At 36.2% G+C, this 17,839-nt stretch overlaps 1 protein-coding gene across 3 annotated transcripts; it reads right to left on the bottom strand.

The window, feature by feature from the left end:
• Positions 1-901: 901 nt before the first annotated feature.
• Positions 902-8,680, bottom strand: LOC112022448 (uncharacterized). Of its 3 annotated transcripts, none has more exons than XM_065779079.1 (14): positions 8,361-8,680; positions 7,274-7,418; positions 7,061-7,128; positions 6,901-6,954; positions 6,689-6,772; positions 6,495-6,580; positions 5,219-5,299; positions 4,697-4,827; positions 3,376-3,421; positions 2,770-2,845; positions 2,600-2,690; positions 2,438-2,519; positions 1,467-1,539; positions 902-1,233 (listed from the first exon to the last, which is right to left on the bottom strand). In XM_065779079.1, exons 1-14 carry the CDS (start codon positions 8,456-8,458, stop codon positions 1,068-1,070), a joined length of 1,281 nt encoding a protein of 426 aa, XP_065635151.1. In that variant the 5' UTR covers positions 8,459-8,680; the 3' UTR covers positions 902-1,067. The 3 variants fall into 3 exon arrangements, with proteins under 3 accessions (XP_065635151.1, XP_065635149.1, XP_065635150.1); XM_065779077.1 differs by having other exon boundaries at positions 3,380-3,421; positions 4,723-4,827; XM_065779078.1 differs by having other exon boundaries at positions 3,380-3,421; positions 4,723-4,827; positions 7,274-7,499; positions 8,361-8,475.
• Between the last annotated feature and the right edge of the window lie 9,159 nt (positions 8,681-17,839).

Here is a 17,839-nt window from a genome sequence, read left to right as displayed (position 1 = left end):
ACAAAAAGTTTTACATAATCCAAAAATAACTGAAACTGTGACTTGAAATTGCAATTTTTAAGTTGAAAATCGTGACTAAGTCACGATTTTAGTTATTTTTTAAGTTATGTAAAATAATTTGTGTGCAATAAGTATTATTCATATATATATATATATATATAATTCAATAGTTACAACAGGGTGCTAATAAATTAAGATACAATGCTCTTGACAATGCAAGAATAAAGTGCAATAATTATTAAGCATGTGTAATAGATTTCAAATTTTATGGTAGCCTTGTAAAAAAAAATTGCAATGGTCTCCAATGTGGGATGGTCTATATATATATATATATATATAAGTAAATGCATAACATCCTATAGCTCACTCGAAGTATTCTCTCTTGCTATTTATCAATCATGAGAACTTGGAATAGAAAATTGCAATGCAAATTGCAAGCCTCTACGGATATTTCAAAGTGCCTTAATCGTTTAAAATAATTGTTAGTAGAAAATTTTGATACTTGAGATGAGTTACATGTGGTTAAGTGTCCAATTTATGAAGTTAAATAGCAAATTGTAGGAAGTAAAGTTGGAAACAAACTTGCCTTTTTATGATCTTAAAATAGCTTTGATAAATTAATTTCCTTCTTTAATCAAATTACTTGCAAAATAGAATGAGCACGAAGACCTACGTTGCATTATTACCAGTGTCATCCTGTCACGTAGGAATGTTCTACACTAGAAAAGAGAGATCTAGGCAATAGCCGAATGCACACACGTGATCTAACGAGTACCTTCTTCTCACCTTATTATGCTTACCACATTTCACTTCACAATTTCATTTTCACATCCTATCCATTGAAAAAAGAAGCCCACTATCAAGAAAAAAGTTAAGCGAGTGAGATTTCTTCACCTCAGTATGGTAATGGTGGTCCCTGAACCGTAGGCATCATTTTCAAAAGATTGATGAATCAGAGATCCCATATTGCAACAGTTCTTATAAATTAATTTAAAACAAAAGAGCTCTAACTCATTGATGTAGAATGACTACTCAACAATAATCACTCCTACGGAAAAGAAAGAAAGTTACAAAATTTTATCAAAAGGTCTCAATTCCCTTGGTATGCCATCAAAATTTCCAGCATTGACGTCTGATTGTAGCATAGGACGCTTCCCTTCCCAAACAATGCCCTCTGCTAGGTGCTCCATGTTTGGTGTAAGCATTACATAATTTGGATCAGCTCTTTGATAACTGCAAAATAGGAAGATGATAACTCTATTACTGACAGATGTAATTGGTGTAGCATGTCAAATCCAATAACTTATAGAGTAAAAGTTATTGTTTACTAATATGAAAATCCATAAAATATTTGAGCTTGCAGGGCAGAAGCTGATGATGATTAGAACTAAACATAATTTGGAAACAATAATTTTAAGAAGAAAGGGGCAAAAAGTAAAAGCAAAAAAAAAAAGAAAAAAAGAAACCTGGCTTCTCTCAGATTCTCGACACGAATGCCAAATCCATAGGCTGTCTTTCCAATAACACGATCTCTAGTAGCTGCAAGATAGTGGGATTTACTGAGTTGGTAGTAGAAACCCATAAATAATTGAATGGTGCATCTTCTATTGTAGGAAAACTAGCCCTATGGATGATAAAAACAATTCTATATTTCTTTGCTGCTCAGGTTCAACTCAAAGCAGATCTAAGAGCACAAGTTTAGATATGTTTCAAACATCATCAATATCAGACAAAATAATTGTTTGTCAAGAAATCAATTGTTTAGAGGAGAACAACTAATGCACCGTTAAGAAAGAGTGTGTTGATCCAAGTTGAGCGAACGAAAAAAAGTAGAGGGAGACTAAAAATCAGATTAGTAATAGTAATAAAAAATGACATGTCAATTAAGAACTAATAGAGAATATGACTTTAGATAGAATAGAGTGAAGGAAAAATAATACATGTGGCCAACCTTAACTAATATATGTTGAGGATCCATAGCTGATCCTAAAATTTTGAGACTAAGGTTCTATTGTTAGTGGGACATCAAATGGAATCTACATAATTCCACAATGCTATATATACTATCTAAAGAATGCACCATCTTCACAAGTAATTAACCTATTATTATTAGCATTTACATCCTGAATACTGCATTGATATAGCACACACTATGTCAACATGGAACAGTTCCATTGCAATTATAGGTCTGAATACTCTTCAGACATTAGTATAGGCTTCTAATAAAATGCACTGAACCATTTGTGCATCTTCCAGTCCGCCATGTCGGGCACATACCATAGTGGCACAGCCTCACCAACTAATACACAAAGGATTCATGAGAAAAATTGCAACCAGATATATACCTAAGTGTCTAATTAAGTAGAAAGTATTAAATCTAATTGTAACTATAAAAATATTTTGGTCAACCATGATACAATCAACCAACTACAGGCACCTGAAATGTTGAAAGTGAAAGCAGGTTTCCACCATGACTTGAATGCCAAGGACGCAGATGAACTCTGAGGCCCCACTTTTCCCTGCAAAGATGGGTATTGATACTTTTCAAACCTGATACAATCAGTAGTTATAAAGCACATGGTTGCACCAGAAGCACTACCTTCAGCAAGAAGTTTTTATTGGCTTGCCAGGATGCAGCCACTTGAAAAGTGGACTCAGGGATCTTGTTTGATGCATTGGCATCTTCGACCCTTTAAAACAAAATCATAACAAAATTAGATATCGCCACAACGGTTATAATCAGTTCTGTTATTCACTTATCTGTAATACCTTGAGTGCAACTCAAAGCCAAAGTCAATATAATTTGTAATTCCAACTACTTCATCTTCTTCAAGGGGTTCTGGATCTGTTTAGTTGAGGCAGTTCAAAGACTTCATCAGAAAAATTTTGAACTAATAAAAGAAAGAAACTTCATCACAAAAACATATAACAAGAAAAAAGAATGATAATTACAGTTATTTCTGGATGGATGTTTAGGGGGCATAATACTGGAAATTGGGTTTTGTAGTAAATGACATGCATCCATATATAACTTGCACAATGTACATACTTAGTCAAGATTCTACACATCTTATTCCAAATCAACCAACCAAGCAAGGGGCTCAATTAGCCACCCATAACCATTGTTGGCCTGACTAAAACAGGGTCCTATGGTGATTTAAAAACATGCAAGTAGATACCCATCCATTAATCCTGAAGAGAAGTACACAACAAAAAATATAGCTCAAAAAATGCTGCACAACCTAGAAACAATATATTTATAGTCAGTGTCCTGTGCTCTGTTAGAAGCCTAACAGAGGATCAATAACAACAAGCATTTGAATAATAAAAGGCCATGTAGGAGACAAGGACAAGGAAGGAAAAAGAAGAAGATACATACCCGTCTTTGGACAACCACATGTTGATAGAATGAGGCAATGAGCTGCAGGTTATATCAGCAAAAGACATTTCAGCAAAACAAGTCAAAAAATTAAGTTACATATTGCAAATGGAGTCATGCATAGCATGCAAGCTAGGGATAATGAGTGGGAGAAATTAACAAAATTTGGAGATTTTTTTTACCCAAAAATTTGAAGAAATTTACTTAGCAACATGTTGATCCAAGATCAACACTGATTTCAGTGTGGAAAATATTAAAGGTGATCCATCATTTGACACATTAACCCAAGACTAAAAATCTTATTCTCGCCACCAAGATCATACCATGATAGATATCTTCTCTGAGAAGTCACAATGTTGTATGAATATAATTGGCTTAACAGTTAAAAGCATAAAGTTCCTTTCATGTGTAGCTTGAATTAGGGTGAGAGATCCATATCATCATTCCAATTAAAGTTAACGGGTGATTTATTGTTTTTTTATAAAATCACATGAAATAGATTAGTGGAGAAAACATGACAAATAATTGTTTGTAAGCATTTTTTTTATGGAAATTTTTCGCAAGTATTTAGATCATGCTGAATTCCCAAACCTTGCCCCAATCTTTTACCAGATTTTCATCAGTTTCTTTCCAGAGCCATTTTGTAAAAGACTCCATACAGGCAAAGAGTTATGTTTGCCTATGCATCTAGTGTGTGGACAGCTTTGCCTTCAGAATATATAGAAGGATCTATGATGAAAAAAAAAAAAATCTGATTTGTGGAATTGTACATCCACCTGTGCAAATTGATTAGAAATTTATCAAACACACATCAAATATTAGTTTGAAAACAAGATTCATTAAACAATCATATTAAAAGCAAGAAACAAAAGGCTAATTCTATGTTGCCTTTCTTTCCCAAGTCAAAATTTTCAATGTTAGGCATGAGGATAACATAGGCACAATTGCAGCATAATTACATTAAAATAACATCTCACAGAAAACAATGCGAAGGAGTCCAAGAATGAGGAAATCTATTGCTATTTGCAAGTATAAGAAGTTGTGAAATAGCATGAAATATGTAGCTCACAAAGACCAAGAAATTAGCTTCTTTCTTTATTCTCATTTCAAGGGGGATTAAAGCAAAATCACAGTGATCAAACAATCCCAAGTATCTCTTCTTCTTCTCTGTTTTATATTACAGCTTTAACATTCTAATTTCTAGCAATAATATTGAATCTATTCTGATACAAATGAAGCAATCATTCGGGGTAGAGAGAGAGAAACTGTCAGGCACATATTCAAATGGGTATATAATTGAAACTATCTGGAACAAACCTCAGAACTTTTAGCAAGTTCAATACCAAAATTGAAGGATGGACTCAGGGGGCTGCCTGATCCTGCTCCATAGCCAATTGCACAACTCCAATCATTTAAATTTTTATAATTTACACGATCATTGCTTCCATCTAATAAAAGCAGCATCAAAAAGTTAAACAATTAAAGTCAATTTAGATCTTGCTCAAATTCCAGTGTCACATAATATAGTGCTCATATTACACACATGCAACATGACCTACTTGAAAGAATATTGGAAAATAACAATGACACCCACTGAGCAAAATGACACATTCATGCAAAGCATTCTTAGAGACAAAATGCATCTTTTTCCATGACTTTTAAAGAAAAAAACTTGAGTTTGACACTGAATTAAACATTAATAGAAAGCCAGGGGTAAACAGAAACATGTGAGAATAGCAATTTCAGCATAGGCCAGAGAGCCGATTCACAAATTCAACTAATTGTTTAACAAATTGGCATAAAATGTTTAATCTAAGAAATTTGGCGAGTAAAACTTACACTGTGGCTCATATTGCACTCCAGCAGTTAGCCTTCCCACCTTGCTTACCAACCATACACTTTTTGCGAATTCATCTTTCCCTGGAAAGTATGATGAGTATATAACTCAAAGGTTTTCATCACATATTGCATATGTTAGTTTTGTGAGTGTACACGTAATATTTCCAAGGTTGCAACACGAAAAACTAAAAATCAAATGGGGATAAGAAGAGAGTTACTATCTCAATTTTCATCTACAGTCTCAGAATGGTTGAACAATAATTTTCTTTTTATTTGGGGAAAGGGATGGAAAGAGGGGTGGGGGGTTGGGGAGCAAACTGATAAATTATATTCTTAGCAAGGTTCTAGCACTTTTTTTTTTTTTTTGATGAACAAGGTTCTAGCACATATTATCAGTGAGGATCTTGCAATAAATTTGAACAGTTTCTGTGGCCAAGTATCACCTTGGAAATTGTCCCACATTGCTTAAGAAAGTATGTTGTGTGTAATATAACTTGCTCCACTCTCCCTTAAAAATTAGCGTGGCTTTTGAGTGGAGTTGTGGTGTGCCTTTGTATTAAAACCCCTTTCTCTCTTCCTTGTGTGTGTGTGTATGTTTGTTTCTCAAAAAAAAAAAAAGAGTATCACCTCAGAAGGCATCCCTTACAAAAAAAGATGGGCCATCTAAAATGATGTAGTAAGCAGCTTGCTATGTCTTCTCCATTTCCTTGACCCTCCCCCTAAGTCTTTAGAACCAACAACTCTTAAGTATAGTTGACTAAAATATTCTTTTCATCCTTAAAGTTTGCATGAATTTGGTTTTCCAGTCATAAACTTTAAAATGTTTGTTTTTCATCCTTAAACTATTGTAAATGTTATGCATTCTGTCCTTCAACTTTGAAAAATATTTTTTTCATCCCTATTTATGTTGAAAAAAGTTCTTTAAAAATTTTAGGGCCGAAAAACAAACTTTTTAAGTTTAGGGACAAAAAAAAAAAAAAAAAAAAAAAAATCATGCAAACTTTACAGAAACAATATTTTAGCTACTATTGTTTAAGCTTAAAAATAATGAACAAAAAAATTCAAAACAAAGAGGGGGGAAATATAATATCAGGTGTTACAGTATAGAAATTGATTGCGATAAAAAAACAAAAGAAATTGATAATAGTACTCTCTTTAGGAAAAATTCTCACAGGCCAGAAAATAGTGATCACAGCAGATCTAAAATTAGTGAACAGTGCCTCATATATCATGTGTTCACAGGGAGGGAACTTGTCCTAAAACTCAGATCACATACAGGATAAAGGCATAAACGTGGCTCCAAGTGACAAATTTCCTGAGCCATATCTCAATCCAAAAACACCATAATCTTCAGAAGATACTCTGCAGAAATAGGTAAATACATCAACAAAGTGCATCTGAAATTCTGAATTTTGAATGTACCAACAAGCTAAAGAAGCTGCAAAGACGGAATTAATGATTCAAACTAACCTTCTCTTCAGTAACAAAGGAAAAATACCAAATGCTCCAAATCCATATTTAGGGTAGTAAGCAGATGACCTCATTTGCAAAATCCTGAAGCAACAGCACAAACATAGTAACATTCAAGGAATTATGGCTAGAGAAGGGGAAAACAAGCCTAGAGGGAGGAGAGGCCTTTTGTCAGAAAGTGAAATTATTTACTTGAAGTAAAAGTTTCTTACGGGTCAGAGCTCGATACATAAAGGTCAACGAATGTATTAGGATCACCAACATCACTGTTCACAAAAACGAATCATAAAAACAGTGTTTAATAACTCAATTAGCATATGCTGTATTACGAAAAAAGAAGACATGACAATCAATAAACTAATTCTACAATACCTTTGCCAGCGAAACAGTGCATTTCCTACAATGTTCTTGTCAGGCTGATTATCAAGTGGACCTGAAACCTAACTAGGCTAAGGGAAAAAAATCTACTTCCTCTATTCCTCAAGGCTCATATTTTCAACAAAAAGTATCCCAAAAAAAAAAATCAATCTCATACAAGAACTAGATATATTAGTAAAAACAAAGAAGAAAGATTTTAACGGATACAGTAGCTACCAAATCCACATGAGGGTCATCAATTGGCTTTAGCATAATTCTTGAGCTGAAATGCCTTGCTTCTTCGAAATAGTCCTCAAAAAGGCATTTCAAAGCAAGCTTCCCAAATAACAAGCTGTACGATGACTCCAACATCCTGCATCACGTCATAGACATATACATTCAGTTATGATGCACACACTCAGTGGGTTTTGAACTGATGATCTCGCCCTCCATCCTGTTATTAAAGGAGGACAAAATGCAATTATTACATATGTACACACACTCAAACATGTATGTATCAAATAGAGTACTTTTAAGTTAAGAGTTACCTCTTCAAAACCAAACGGTCACAAATATTAATGTTAAACCCTAGTCAAAGCAAAGTCTGTAGTCCATTACACCTAATCATACTTGTAGTCCAAGCAATAAAATCTCAATCCTACTTGTATTGTAAGCATTGTAAACCTCGATTAGTATTATGATTACTCCAAGATTTAACCTATTACAATTAAATACTAATGCATTCATTATAAAAATGTAGCCATCAAGAGCTTTATGCTACGATGTAAGCCTCAAAAGCCGAACCACAAAAATTAATGGTATCAAAGTTATGTCACATCTTCAACTCAAAAAAAAAAAGTTATGTCACATCTTTTTCTAAGATTGTATAAGACTCTATTTGGATACCACTTGTTACTGAAAACGTGAAACTTAATTTTAACTTCAAATGTGCTGCTGAATTTCGTGAACAGTGAATAGTACACGAAACCAACAGAAAAAGGCCAAACACACTAAACGTTCAGTTTTCAGCAACATCCAAACTCACACTGAGTGTTTGGGTAAAGATTAAAAATTAAAATTATTTCATTATTCATTTCAACTAACTTTTACTATCTACCGATATTTTCGTCAATAATTTTTCAATTTTAACAAAATAAGCAGTATCCAATATCCAAACACACCAAGAGTTTGGACCAAGAGTTATGTTTTATCGCTTTTTTTTTTTTTATATTAAATAATGAAAAATCAAAAGGGCCAATTCCAATTCTCGAAGAATTGAAATTCCTAGGGTTAACAGTTTGATATGAAAAGGAACCTGGTACGGGCAGCGAGAGGAGGGAAATCGAAGAGAGGTGGGACGAGCACCATTGGCGGTGGTGGCTGCTTCAACCAATTCCCGAACCAGTTCCACATCTCTTTTCTCTCTCTCTCTCTCTTGTGTTTTTCAAATGACAGTGAAAACGGGGTTTAGGGTTTCTTAAATAAACCTAAAAAGTTGAAGTTGAAGGTTGAAACTGAATAGAGTGAGCGAGAAAGAAGCTTTGGATTCTCGCCAGCCCCACGCATCTTTCCTCAACTCCAAGAAGCTTTCAACTTACGCAACGGCGGGCCTAATGACGTGGCACTTGCGATGCACGGCAACTAGGGTTTTTCTATTTTTTAATTTATTCATTTTAGGAAATATTTACGAATGTGTTGTTCAGTTAAATAAACCATGACTTGTTAAAAAAGTTTTTTTTTTTTTTTTGGAGAATCTTGTTAAAAAAGTTTAAAGACTAAAATTATACATAAATGATATCTTTAATTACAGTGTATTGAATGTATAAAATTGTGCATATTATTTGAAAAATGCATGCTTTAAATATACAGAATTACGTATATTTTGTGAAATTGTGTATGTATTTAATTGTGATGCGTTTTTTTTATTTAAGAAACAGTAATACTTATTAAAACACATGAACACAAAAATAGTATATAGAGTTTTTTAAACAGACTTATAATATGTTACATAACCAGAGTACCACTAAAAAATGGGCTAACTTTTATAGTAATAGTCTGGCGTTGAATGTATAAAATTATGTACATTCTTTGAAAATGTGCATGTTGAATATACACAATTCTATGCAATTTTAAAAAAAAATATATACATTGAATGTATAGAATTGTGTACATTTTTTAAAAAATGGATACCTTGAATATTGAAAATTATGTACATTATTTGAAATAATGTTTACATTCAATGTTCGGAATTCTGTACATTGTTTGAAAAATAGGTTTTTTGAATGTACAAAATTGCATTCATTCTTTGAAAATTTGTGCAAGTTGAATATATAGAATTATGCGCAATTTTTTAAAAAACATGTATTTTGAATTATAGAATTGTGTACATTATCAGAAAAATTATATACGTTGAATGTATAGAATTGTGTACATTGAATATACTGAATTTTATATATTCTTTGAAAAATGTATATGGCGAATGTACACAATTGTATACATTATTTGAAATTGTATATGTTGAAAATACAGGATTGTGTACATTTATGAAAAATTGTGTTCGTTAAATGTATAGAATTGTGTACATTTTAAAAAAAATATGTACGTTGAATATTCAGAATTGTGAATGTTCCTTGAAAAATAGTGTACGTGAATGTATAGAAATATATACTGTAAGGACACAATTTGTGGCCCAAGCCCAAGACGTGTGAATGTTGGCCCAATGAGTTTAGTACAATAAATTTGAGAGTGGATTAAAGAACTAGGTTCTAATGAATTTAACAACGGCTAGTATGGGTTTAAAAAATGATCAAGCAAGAACAAGGCACAAAGGACCGAATAAATTCTCTGTCCAAGGAGGTGAATCTTGGCATAAATCAATAGAACTGATTACAAATGCAACTATGATCGCTACAGTGTTCTTTCTCTATTTTTTCGATCCCCTTTCCTTCAGGGGTCTCTCACATTATATATCTCTTTCCTGGTGATCTTGGCCCTCCAATTGTCAATGGTCCCAACCACTACTCGAGTGTCCGTCTCATTAGACACCCTTTCTGTCTTTCTGTGAGTTGTGGTAGCTAAGGAAGCACTATTCATGAGTCTTCTCCACATAAATGCGGACAGAAAAGTAGTTGCAATGCATTTAATGCGGAGATAGCAGTTTTTCCCTAGATACTTTTGGGTTCCCTTCTTTCTCATGTGTTTGTGAGGCAGGCTTCTAACATTGGAGCTTCTATGGAGGTCATTTTCGTCGTTGGAATAAGTATCTGAGCTATATTTGTCATGGCCGAGGAGAATTCCTCCTCGGACCGCCTTCTACTACTTTCTAACTCATGAGATCCTAAACTGGAATCCTTCATGGCTATTTGTCCCTCCTCAGACTTGCCAACATCCTTGGATAGGGCCGAATGTCCAATATACAATTTTGGGCCCTTATCCCTATAATAGCCCCTCAAAACTCCGGTTTTTCCTTTTCATTCGAAGAGAAAAAGTGGGGTTTTGATCTTTAAGAGAAAAAAAAACATTTATTCCTCCGGCTCACACATGTGGGAATGCCGTTTCACGTGCTTCATAATTGCTTCTAACGCTTCGGGATCCGCCACTCGTCATTTATTGCTCCAGGTGGCGATTTGTTCCCCCTATCCAACGATGAGGCGCACATCCTATGATGGACATTTCTCCTAGAATTTTGAGCGGGGTTGTTCCCACTCATTTTTTCCTTCTATATAAAGTGCTAAAGGAAATCCTTTTCCCTTTACTTTACGAATTCTTAAGTTCTCCAAAGATCCCAAGCACTCCAACTCACTAAGTTTCGTACATCTCCAAGTTTCCTAGACTCTTTCCCTTAGGATATTACCAAAGGATTTTGTTAAAGGTTCAAGATTTGTCATATTCACTTGTCTTCGTAAGTATCTATTTCTTCGAACTCTCTTTTTTCCTTGTCCGAGCTCCTCGGTCTTCCATCTTACTAGATGTCTTTCTCCTTGCCATCCATATTCACATAGATGGGTAGATTTAAGCACTTAGTGGATTCTCCGGCCGGCATGGAGGGTTTTAGGGCCAAATACCATATCCCACAGGGAGTAGACCTACAATATTGTCCCCCAGACCGGATACTTACTAACAGAGAGGTGGGAGAAGTTGTCATTCCAATGATCGCTTTTATAGAGGAAGGAATGACTCTTCGAATGGGTAGGATAACCAAAGATTACCTACTCAACCATAGGTTGTGCCCTTACCAATGTGCACCCAACATGTTTAGGATCCTAGACTGTGTCGATGCTCTTAACGAGCATCTCAAACTAGGACTTACCTGGCACGATGTGGTCCACCTATATGAATGCCACTCACAAGCCGACGGAGGGTTCTACCTCAAATCCAGGTCGCCCATTGTTAGACTTATCTCATGCCTCCCCAAATCTAACAAGGGGATGAAAGACGATTACCTCATCGTTTCGGGAGCGTGGCATAATGGTCTTTATTGCCCAGTCCGAGAGGGAGTGCTACGGTGGGATACTTTAGATTTAGGTTTCCTAGCAAGAGATTTAGATTCTTTAACCCTAACCATGTCGTTAGCTCTCTGTCATTTTGCTGTCTTTTGATAAAAGAATTCGATTTTCTAACTGCATTTTGCTTCTCGGTTGTGTTTGTAGATAAGAATCAAGTTGCTCATCGGCTTAGCCTTACCAGCGTTGCGACCCTCAACTACCTACTAAGATCGAAAATATTTGTAAGCGAGGATCAACAGCTGCAAGCCGTCCACCTGATTCTAGATTTTGATCCCATATCGAAGATATTCCAAGAGGTCGGACACGCCATTAAAGCAGGTGACCCACGGTTGGCCAAGATTGACATATCAAAGCCGAACTTCCTCTCCCAACACGACTTTCCCCCAGTCATACTACTAACTCAGCAGGTTCTTCCACCGTTCGCGGTGCCACTCCAACAAGTCCCGCCCCAAGTAGCTGTAGTAAAAGAGGAGATAGTGTCCTCTCATTCATCTCTCGAAGAGGAGATAGACAAATTATGCTTTGAAGAGGAAGAGGAAGCGCCAGAAAGGCCTGTGCAGCTCTCAAATTCTGAAACTAAGTTCGATTGATTTTCTGTGGCTCGTCCTCTGAAACTAGTTGTTGCCCAAGTCACCTCTAGCTCAGAGGAAGAACAAGAAGGCATGGACTTGGAACCGAGGACCAAGTTGAGGGGTTTAATGGCCAATAGGAACAAAGGGCAAACTTCAAAAGATGTCCCTAAGACACAGGTTCCTCCCAGTCTTCCTCCTCCTTCACTTCCACTCCCTACTGACCTCGGACTAAAGTCCAACCCGGACTTAAGGAAGAAGAGACCGCTAGAGGGCTTGGAGGAAGGTGAGATGGTGCCTCCGAAGGGTGCCAAGCAGTAGAAGAAAAGCAAGGACCCCAAGGACAAGAGGGCCAAATCAGTGGAAAGCAGGGATAAAGCCAAAGTGCGCCGAGGGTAGCTCATATAGGCTCCTCGGCTAGAGGTGGAAGGTGCCCTCATTCCTTGGGATGCCATGCTCTCAGAATCTCAAAGGAGGCATGCCTCTGTTCTTTTTAAGGCCCTAGAGCAGCCTTTCCTCCTCCCAAGGGACATGAAGGGCCTTAGGTGCACCAGGCAGCCAGACCTCTTCATGTTATTAAAGAGAGACTTCGCAATGGTGAGTCAGTGAACATTATTCTTTGCCAAACACTTGGGTGCAAGTTTATTCGTATGTACATACTTGACCACTTCGCTATTATTATGCAGGTTACCCAATAGATTTTTGTTGCTGAGGAGTGGGTCAGGAATGCTCGCGATGAAGCTAATGCCGAAGCTGTCCTGAGCTAACGCCGAGAAGATTCTTGCAGCCCTAAAGGAGGAGTACAAGGACCTATACAATAAGCTGAAGGAGGTAAATAGTGACCACAAGAGTGCCCTGGCGGGCCTAAAGATTGCTGAGACTCAGGCTAAGGACCATCGTAAATTGCTCTACACAACAAAGCTAAACCTGGCCACCGAAAAACAAACGGTTTTGGACCTTAAGACAGAGCTGCAGAAAGTCATAGACATAGCTCGGGTGGCTAGAGAGGCCGCTGAGGCAGCAGTGATAGCATCTTACGAATGTGAGGTGAAGGATATGGAGGTCCAGTTGTCCGAGGAGGTGGCAATAGTATGCAGGGACTATTGCACCAAGTCTTGAAGAGTAGCGATGGATCAGGCGGGAGCCCCTACAGACTTTGAGTTGAGGAGGGCCGAGAACATATTCTTTCCAATGGATATTAGAGAAATTCCTGAGTCGGATCCTTCTTCCAAGCAGCTTCCTCCCACCCAAGCCCCACTTCCAGATGCCGAAGTTCTTGAAGGGGCAAGAGTGGGTAAGAAGGGTCAGCCACCACTGAAGGACGAGCCCTCTGAGGACACCCTTACAATCACGGATGTAGTATCCTAGGTCAAGGACGTGGAGGTTAAGTCTAAAGCTACTGACCCCAAGGAAGACCTTTTTCAAGACAAGGCCTAGAATCCCAAATATTGGATTTTCTTTTGTATAACTTTTTTTTTTTTTTTTTTTTTTTGTGTATGTATACTTTTTGTAATGGCAATTTGCCATCAAGCGTAGTGTATTCATCTATTTGTTCAATGAAAATGTTTTTCTTCCTTTTATCCCCTGTATTTTCACTTAGTATGCTTTGTAGTTTTATCACGATTGCCAATGGTATTGAACTGCTAACAGTCTAAGTAATTTGATTAAGAACCAATAAAAAAGAGGTCTAACATACAGTTTTGTACTATGAATTGGATAAACGATCACAGAGTTCAACTTACATTGAGTTTAGAAATCCGAGAAGCTAATTATAACCTGGAATCTATCTTGACAGTTAATGGGAAACAGATGAATATCTCAGTGTTAATTTCCCCAAAACATCTGACCCGAGGACATCAGGCATGACTGAGGTTCTGTTTAAACACTTATAGAAGATGTCATTGTGTGTTAATTTTCCCAAAGCATTTGGTCCGAGGACATTAGGCCTGACTCAGGTTCAGTTTAAACACTTATAAAAGATGTCATTGTGTGTTAATTTCCCAAAGCATCTAGTCTGAGGACATCAGGCATGACTAAGGTTTAGTTTAAACACTTATAAAAGATGTCATTGTGTGTTAATTTCCCTAAAAAATCTAGTCCGAGGACATCAGGCATGACTAAGGTTTAGTTTAAACACTTATAAAAGATGTTATTGTGTGTTAATTTCATCCAAGTATGGAGTCTGAGAAACTTGACATAACTTGGGATATGTTTAACACCTATAAAGATTGAATAATGAGAATTATAGTGTTTGTAATGAAGGAACATATTGACAAAAGAGACTTTCATTAATAATAATACATTTTCAGGTTATTTACATTCCACAGACGTGGTATTACATGTCCATCGAAGTCTTCTAGAAAATATGCTCATATACTAGCCACTGAGATTATGCCGTATGATCCTTTCCAATTGGACTCAAGCTTTCCCCATGTTGGATTCTTTGCAGTACCCAAAATCTTTCTCAACACCAGATCACCATGTGCTAGTGGTCTCAGCTTCACGTTGGCATCATAACCCTACTTAAGTTTGTGCTGGTAGTATGCCAATTGAACTATTGTATTTCCTCTTCTTTCTTCAATAAGGTCTAAGCTCTTTTCTAGCAATTCATTGTTACTGCTCAGATTGAAAGAGCTAGTTCTGAGTGTAAGGAAGCCAATCTCCAAAGAAATAACAGTCTCGGCCCTATAAGTCCTTGAAAAAGGAGTCTCCCCGGTTGATCTGCGAGGTGTAGTTCTGTACATCCAGAGGACATGTGGCAATTCCTCCACTTACTTTCCCTTCGCATCATCTAACATTTTCTTGAGTCCACTCACTATGACCTTGCTAACAGCCTCTACTTGTCCATTTCCTTGTGGATAAGATAGGGTAGAATATCTATTCGTTATTCTCAGATCACAGCAATATCTTCTGAAGGATTTACTATCAAATTGAAGACCATTTTCTGAGATAAGGGTGCGAGGGACCCTGAATCGTGTGACGATATTTTTCCAAACAAATTTTTTGGCGTCCATGTCCCTGATGTTTGCCAAAGGTTCAGCTTCCACCCACTTGGCGAAGTAGTCCATGCCGACTAGCAAATATCTCTTGTTCCCTGCGGCTAAGGAAAAGACCAACAATGTCTAAGCCCCATTGAGAAAATGGCCAAGGACTGGATAGTGGGTTGATAACGCCTTAAAATGTGTACTTGTTATATATTTATGTGGGTGTTATCTCCTTATTACTATGCTTAATTTGTATAATTAAGCCATGATTTGTATTAGTCCCTATTATTTATCTTTACATAATTTCTTAAATAAGATGCTATACATTGTGTGTAATTTTCTACTTTCAGGAAATCATGTGAGAAAGATGAGTTTACAGGAATTTGTGAGAGAATGGAGGCCAAACTAGAATTAAAGTGGAGCTAAAGGACCATGCCTAAATGTCTAAGGAGGTGCAGTTGGAGTGCTTGGATCATCTAACATGATTGGAAGCTTCAAATAAGGAAAGAAATCAAAGAGGCAGAATCTGAAAAGGAAAAATCTGATTTGAGCACTTGGGAGTGAGCAAGCAATTTTGGCGCCATTGCCTGAAAATTCAAAGGTTCCCTAAAAATTCCTGCAGGAAATGTTAGTCTTCTTTATCATTATATCATACAAATGAACTTTCAATTTTTGAGTTGAGATACTATTCATCATATTAAAGAGCTTTCACTAGCTTCACTTTTGGAGTGTGTGTGTGCATAGCCCATCCAATCAAACCAGCTTTTCCAAACATGCATAGACCAAGAATAATCTAGATTAGAGCCTCTACTCCAAAACCTGTCTTAGGTCATCAACACTCTGAAAGAACACACATAGAAGTAATGGTTTCTCTCTTCAAATCACATGTGAACAAAAAGGAAAGAAGAAGTTTTAAGAATATCACATGTGTATACAAAAACAGCCGCTAAAATAACGGGAAAAGATCTCTTGGAAAGGATGTTGAATTCTTGGAAACATGAGGTTAATACCATTCTCATCCCTAGTTTTTATTCCAAACACATACCAGCCATGCATCTTTAGGATCAAGTAGGACTTTAGGCTCAATGGTAGTATAATCTTTTGGCTAGGTAAAGGCAAACTGCTCTCTTTGAAATATGAGGTATATGAATCGAATGCAAAAAATTCAAGCCAAACCCAACTCATAGCAATAACAACCAACTTGAATCAAAACAACCTTTACTTAACCATATAACCCTTCTGAAATACATGAAAGATGTGTAAGACACTAATGATTTATACGTATGTCTTCTCTTTCTTTTTCTTTCTTTTCTCTACTTTTTTTTTTTTTTTTTTTTGGATTTTTTTTTTGAAAGAAAAGAAAGACAATGGTGGTATCTAAACACATCAATTGCTCAAAACTTGAACTCCAAGAGAACACCCATAAACAAAAATGTTTTGTGGTATTGTGAAAATATTTCTCATGGCTCAAATGATGGTGACAATGGTTAATGTCAAGGTAGGCTGAATATTTGTTTAGCTGGTGACAATGGCCTTAGGCTCTCATCTCCTAAAATTCCACACAAACCACCATGCCTAAGGACAAAAATAAGTAGGATCATGGTATATCTCCCCATAATGTTTCTAGTAGTCAACCAAAAAATATAGAGATCTTTTACAAAAATTGAAGCATATGACAGAAATTTAAGAGTTCAAACAAAGATATACTCTCACAAAGAAAAGTAAGGCTCAAAACTCTCCTATGGGTTGAGTTTCAGCTTATATCTAGCTTGTTCATGATCCATGCATATCCAACATCCAACCGTCCGCTAACCTGGCTATTGTGCTCAAAAGTTTTCAATTGTGCTCTTCATGAAAGAGTCTTAATATAACAAATAGTATAACCAACTCAGCATTATTTATTCCATCACATGATATAAAAATAAAGCTTATAACTCTTCTGCATTCAAATTCAAGGTTTTTTTTTTTTTTTTTTTTTTTTAATAATAATTGAAAAGTTGCAACCAAAAAGAAAGGAAAAAAAAAATCATGCAAGGTGTAGCAAAATGTGTAGACCTTTAAAAATCATGCAAGGTGTAGCAAAATGTGTAGACCTCTCCCCCAACTAAAATATTGCATTGTCCTCAATGTATCAAAGCCAAAATAAATTCAAGTATAAAGGGAAGAAGTTACCTTAAGCATTTGAATTAATTTTTTTTTTTTTGAAATTTCTTTCACACCTGCAAATGTTAGCTCACAAAAAAAAAAACATAAGCAAAAACAAAAAGCAAAAAGAAAAGAAAAAAAAATTAAAACAAATATGGTACAACTTCATATGGCTCTTTCAGAGTTCACGTAGCATCCCAATAGGCAGGGATCTCCAGTGACATAGACTTCTCCTCTGGTATAACTCCCCTAAGAATGGTTTTACCCTTTGTCCATTTACTTTCAAAATCCTACCATCCTTAGGGTCCTCAACTACTACAGTTTTATGGTTAAACACTTCCCTTACAATGAAAGGGCCATCCCACCTAGGTTTTAACTTACCTGGGCCTAAATATGCATATCTAAGACCACCGGCAGCGGCTTAAACTCTAGTTGTGTTCCCTCTTCACTTGAATGCACGAGCTTTTTTTCATTTTCTAGTAGCTCCTCAAAGTAAGGCTTCCATCCTTTATTAATTACCATCATCTGTTGTTCTTCAAAACCTGTGAGGATTCAACAAAGAAAAATTTTCAGATACATGAATATCACATT

Source organism: Quercus suber, unplaced genomic scaffold, assembly GCF_002906115.3.
Source record: "Quercus suber isolate HL8 unplaced genomic scaffold, Cork oak 2.0 scaffold_198, whole genome shotgun sequence".
Lineage (NCBI taxonomy): Eukaryota > Viridiplantae > Streptophyta > Magnoliopsida > Fagales > Fagaceae > Quercus > Quercus suber.
This window is presented reverse-complemented; position numbering and strand designations above follow the sequence as displayed.